The sequence below is a fragment of the Fukomys damarensis genome, unplaced genomic scaffold (assembly GCF_012274545.1).
Source record: "Fukomys damarensis isolate Sample0158 unplaced genomic scaffold, DMR_v1.0_HiC HiC_scaffold_17, whole genome shotgun sequence".
In the NCBI taxonomy this organism is placed as follows: domain Eukaryota; kingdom Metazoa; phylum Chordata; class Mammalia; order Rodentia; family Bathyergidae; genus Fukomys; species Fukomys damarensis.
In genome coordinates, this window is record NW_022900929.1 from 28,701,922 (window position 1) to 28,707,325 (window position 5,404).

At 51.8% G+C, this 5,404-nt stretch overlaps 1 protein-coding gene across 1 annotated transcript in view; it reads right to left on the bottom strand.

Annotated features, from left to right (window-relative positions):
• The window catches only part of Cobl (cordon-bleu WH2 repeat protein), a 144,622-nt gene that overhangs the window by 13,748 nt on the left and 125,470 nt on the right, over positions 1–5,404 (bottom strand). The window contains exons 15-16 of the mRNA XM_033765283.1: positions 2,099–2,190; positions 1–753 (exon numbers count right to left, since the gene is read on the bottom strand). Coding sequence (XP_033621174.1) covers positions 1–753; positions 2,099–2,190 — 845 coding nt within the window. The remainder of the gene's footprint in view (positions 754–2,098; positions 2,191–5,404) is intronic.

Consider the following 5,404-nt stretch of genomic DNA (forward strand, 5'->3'; position numbering starts at 1 on the left):
GGGTGGGGGTTCCCCCCGCTGCCGGGAGCCCCGCGGGCGGGCTCCGCGCCATCTCGTTCTCACCGCGCCTCCAGAACTCCTTCACCTTCCCCAGCGGCTGCGTCTGGGCGTCCACCCCGGGTGAGGTGGGCGAGGCCGGAGAGTGGGCAGCACAGGCTCCGCGTGCACTCACCAAGTTCCCCAGCTCGTCGATCTCCAGGCCTCCGGTGGACAGAGCTGCACCTCGATCGTAACAGCGCGTCTCGGGGCGCGCGGGTACGATCCGGTATGTGGTGAGCCCGGGCTTCCGCCCCAAGCTCCCAGCTGCAGGCTGGCCAAGCCGGCTCCACGACTGGGGCCCCGGGTCACTGCCCTGCTCCACTCTCGGTGGGGCCTCGGTTCGCTCAGTGGGAGGTAGGTGGGGCCCCGGCTCTGTCAGACCCGGGGCCCTCGCGGGAAGCTTCGCTGCTTTTGGCGTCGCTCCAGGCTGGCTCCCAACCTGGGCTCCTGGGCCAACATCCGGGGGACTCCACCTGCCGCCCGCAGGCCCTGCCGACTCGCCTTTGGGCAGGCAGGGTCCCCTGTGGGCCACACTGCCCATGTCGGAAGAGCCCGCATTGTTGTTCCTATTGGACGACAGCCCCCAGTCCAGTGGGTCATCTGAAACCTCCCCGATGAACGTCACCGGGACCGTATCCCGAACACGGTGGCCCCACACACTGGTTAGGGAGCCGGTGGCAGAGCTGGAGTCCGTGTCGTAGCTGTCCTCCATCTCTGCAAGCAACAGGCACAGTCACGACTGGCACTGGGCATTCCACCGCCCTGGGACAGGGAGACCCGCCTTGCACTGGTGGCTTCCCCAATCCAGGGAGTGTCATTGATTACAGTTACAGTGGACCTGGGCTTACAAACTCAACAAGCCCCCGAGGGCTAGTTAACTCAAGTTTGTCAGTTAAGGCTCAGGCGCCTCTACAGAGCCTTCATCATCTCTCCTGCACACAGGCAGACCTCAGTGTCCTCAGAGACACTGGCCCAGGGTCTCTCAGTGAACCCACACAGGAAGGATGCTGTCAGGCTCCTCCCAGAGCTCTAAGGGTTAGATCTGTATCTGAGACCATCTGGAAGCACACTCCAGCCTTTGTAAGTTACAACTTAAATTCTAGCCATAATCCAAGTTGTTCGTAAGTCAGGCCAGTTGTAATCTGCATATCCCTGGGGCCTAACATCACCTTTCATTACACAGAGAATTCTGTCTTCAGACTGCTGAGGTTCCAGGGCTTGACCATAGCCAATTTCTACTTTTGCTCCTGTGTGTCTTGGAGAACAGAGCATAGCTCCTGGTCTGAAACACTTCTCACTTGTTTACCGAAATTATTTGCATTTGCTTTGGCCTCACAGTAATAGCTCCCCCGAGGTCAAGAGACTCGTGTTCCTTGGGTGCTGTTATAAATGGGTTTGCCGTGGACAAGAGTTGTGTTTTCCCACTGAGAGGTTCCATACACTAGCAAGGAAAGAGTGGCAAGACTTCATAAAGACAGCTGCTCAAAGCCAGGCGTGGTGGTGCATACCTACGATGCCTCACCTTGGGAGGCTGAGGCAGGAGGATCAAAAATCCAAGACCAGCTTGAACTACATAAGATTCAAATAAAAAATAAAAAGACATTGAGTATCTTTGTGCCATTCTGTTTCTTTGACACATATGGGCATTCTAGAGCATTCTGTGTGTATGAAATTCTTTTTAATGTACAAAATGAATATTATTTTGAACCCAGGGCCTTCACACTGAGCTACCAGCTCAAATACTTTTTTACTGTTTACTTGGAGTCAGGATCTCACTCAGTTGCCAAGTTACCAAGGTTGGGCTCAAACCTGATCCTCCTGCCTCAGCCTCCCAGAGGGCAGAGATTACAGATCCTTGCCTCCAGAGCACACTTTAAGGGGCTGTTTAGACATCTTGGTGCTGCAGGGAGCCCAGGGCAGAGGCAGCCCAGCAGGGGCGGTGCTCTCTGGAACTCAGACCTGGTCCAGCTCCCCCTGGCGGCAGCCTCCTCCTCCTCCACAAGGAAGGGAGCTCAACCCTCTCGCTGCAGTGCTGCAGCCCCAACCCAGATGCGCTCACCGTCCAGGCTCCCGTCGGGTTCTGCCAGGGTGCAGTGGAGGCGTCCGGTGATGAGCAGCTCGTCCTCGACGGTGATGGCGCCTTCCTTGCTTCTGGGGAAACCAGGGAGACGGGGAGCACTTAGGGATTTCGCTGACGCTGAGTTAATGAACTGCTCTCTGGAGACATCTGGGGAGGGTGTGGCTGAGGTTCATCAACTCGAGGAGTCCACACGCACAGGACCCCGTCCTCAGGGCCACGCAGATCTGTGAGTCTGTGTGTGAGGTGCCTGTGTATGGGGTGTGTGTGAAATCCACAGTCAGAGTGACTTTGGGGAGAGCTGGAGTCATACAGTGCTGGATCCAGTGAATAAGGTGGACCATGGCACATCATCATGTTTTTATTTGACAGAAACTGCCATAGCGCTTTGAATTGATTCAGGACATCAAGGCAGCCACACAAAGACACAAAATGGGGCTCCCGAGCTGCTTCAGAAAGTGGCAAGGATGATGGAGGGTAGGATGTGAGGGGTTTGTGGCAATACGTTTACTGAGATAAATTTCTCTTAAACATTCATTGTATGTTTCAGTCACACCCCATACATGATGTGTGCGGTGTGTGTTGTGTGTGGCAAGAGTTTGTATGTGATCTGTGGTGTGCGTGGTGTGTTTGGCCCCGAAGTGCTAGCCACGCAAGTACAGCTTCTGTCCAGCCTGCGGACTGAGGCCGCCTTAGCCCTGCTGCGTGTCAGAGTTCACTGCTTCTGGGTCAAACACACCTGGTAGCCAGAGAGGCATTGGGTCCTGCACAGGTGCACAACAGCCGGGTCCCCTGGACCACAGTCAGGGTCCCTCAGGGCCCGCTGGGTAGGGGAGCATCAAGGGTGAGAGCAGCATTTCTGGGTGCCCTGGCAACCCACACCAGCTCCACCTCCAGGGGTTGGCACCACACCAGCCAGGCCTGCATGGCTCAGGGCAGGAGTGGTGTGTCCCCTGAGCCTTGAGGGGTGAACCTTGAGCCGTCACTGCAGAGATGGGGGGTTATGCACAGAAATATGCAGGGGATATAGAAATTGACTGACTTGAAAATGTTTACCCTCAGTATTGGATGCTTAAAGCCCAGCCACACAAAATAGAACCATACTTTTATTTAAAAGTATTTGTCTTCTTTCAAAGAGTGTTGATCACATCTATGAGATGCCGGAAAGAAATAGTAATTGGAACTCTGCTATGTCTGGCTATCCCTCCAAAGCCTCATGTGCCCACAGGTGGGGCTTTTTCAAAGGTGGCTGGATCTAGAGTGTGTGATGCTGGGATGGAGGATGTGATGGGAGGATTAAGGGTGGAGTGCTACCTGCCCTAAGGGTGGGTAGCTTTCATAAGATATAAGGGACAGAAAGAGGATTGCTCGGTTGTCGCTGGCTGGGCAGCTTGCTTGCTCTTGCTGCCTTCTGCCTGCCATGAACTCTTTTTCTTCTGCCATGTCTCTGTGCCATGCCGCCCTGCCCTGGGGCCAGTCAGCTATGGACTAAAACCTGTGAGCCCAATATATCTTTCCTCCCTTAACTTGTGGGTGTTGGGTATTTTGTCTCAGCAACAAAAAAAGTAACTAAGAGAAACTCAAAACAGAGAAACTAAAAAAAGATGTAAGTTCCACCGAAAATAAAATAATAAGAAGTTGCCTTGAACTGAAGATGCAATGAATTCGAGCTATGGCTGCTCCTGGCTTTAACTGGAGAGCAGTGTGGAAACATTTATCAACAAGAAACAAACATCCCTGTATCTTTGTTAGCAACTGCAGTGCCTCTATTTTAATAATTTACACAATGAAAGGAAAAATATAAACATAACAGCTTTCACTGTTTCCACACGACTAGAGTGTTAACAGCAGGAGCAGATGTCAGGATCGCTGCAAATACGTGTAAAGTGCTTTCAGATCAGTAACTATGAGGATCATGAAGTGTTCCCAGAAACACAGACTGATGCTTCATCTAGCATGCTATGTGAAGACATCAAGCCAAAAAACTGTAAGCCAGATCATTACCATGGCACTCTGGGAGGCTGAGACAGGAGGACTGCAAGTCTGAGCCCAGCCTGGGCAGTTTAGTGACTTAGTGAGACCCTGTCTCAAAATAAACTGTTTCCTAGAGACAATAACGGTAAGAGAAATAAATCAGACACAGGAGATCAAATATCACACGCTCTTTTATATGAGAAATCTAATGTGTAAATCATTTGAAGAGCAAAGTCAGAGATAAATGACAGGAAACAGGGAGGAAGACAGCTTGTAGGTGAGAAGGGAACCTAGGAATGGAGGGAGGGGGCAGAAGGGAGGGAAAGGTAAATGAAGGGAGCAGGTATGCCAGGCACATGCACCGACTCCGCACAGTGACATATTCACTGTATACTGAGGTATGTGCTAGTAAATATTTTACAGTAATAAAGTAGTGTGCTGGGATGTAGCTGAATGTAAATACCCAAAATGGCTTATGAAGAAAAGAAAAGAAAAAGAGAGAGAAGAAAAGCCTGTGGACAAAGCAGTGTGACTTACTAAAAAGGAAGATTCAAATTGGATCCTTTCTGCTTTTATTTTAAAATCAGGTTAGTTTTTGTAAATATCTAGAGTGGTAACGCAGTTTTAGGAGCTAAATTTAAAACATTTGCCGTGCTGTGTCCCGTCCCTGTGTCGTGGTCACTGTCTGCCTCGAATGGCCCTGGTGATCATTCCCGGGTGCTGTGGCACGGCCCCTCCCACCCCTGTATCCGCAGCGGCCAGCTGGGGCTCCGGAGGGCAGCCCCTCACACCGTGCCCTATGGGCCTGGGTGTCACGGGTGGGGCCCTGGCAGCCTGAACTGCTTAGAGAGACTGTATCTCAGAAAACAGCTTCCTGAAGTAATGTGTACAGTGGCAGAGTTCACAGAAAAGGCCGTCTGAGAGGGGTGCTGATGGTAAGGAAACCAACCCCGGGGTTTCAAGATGCCCCTCCTTAGTCCCTCTGTATGCGCTCCTGAGCTGGCAGAGCTCCAGAACTCCAGCAGTGTTGCTCAATACAAACCATTTAAAATCTGGGAGTCACATGTAAAAAGTGAAATTAATGTTAGTTAAATATCTTAATTTTAACTACTTCTACATATAGTTAGTTAATGTATATCTTTTTCCCTTCATGGCAGATTTGGAGAATATTTTCCACTCCCAAAGCCAAGGCGTGGATGCAGACTACAGCCCTGCTGGAGGTGGCAGAGGTCAGGTCCCAGGATGTTGCTCTCACCCCCTGCACAGAGCAAGTGGGGAGGGGGACTGCCTGGGGTCTCCAGGGAGAGGGTGGGC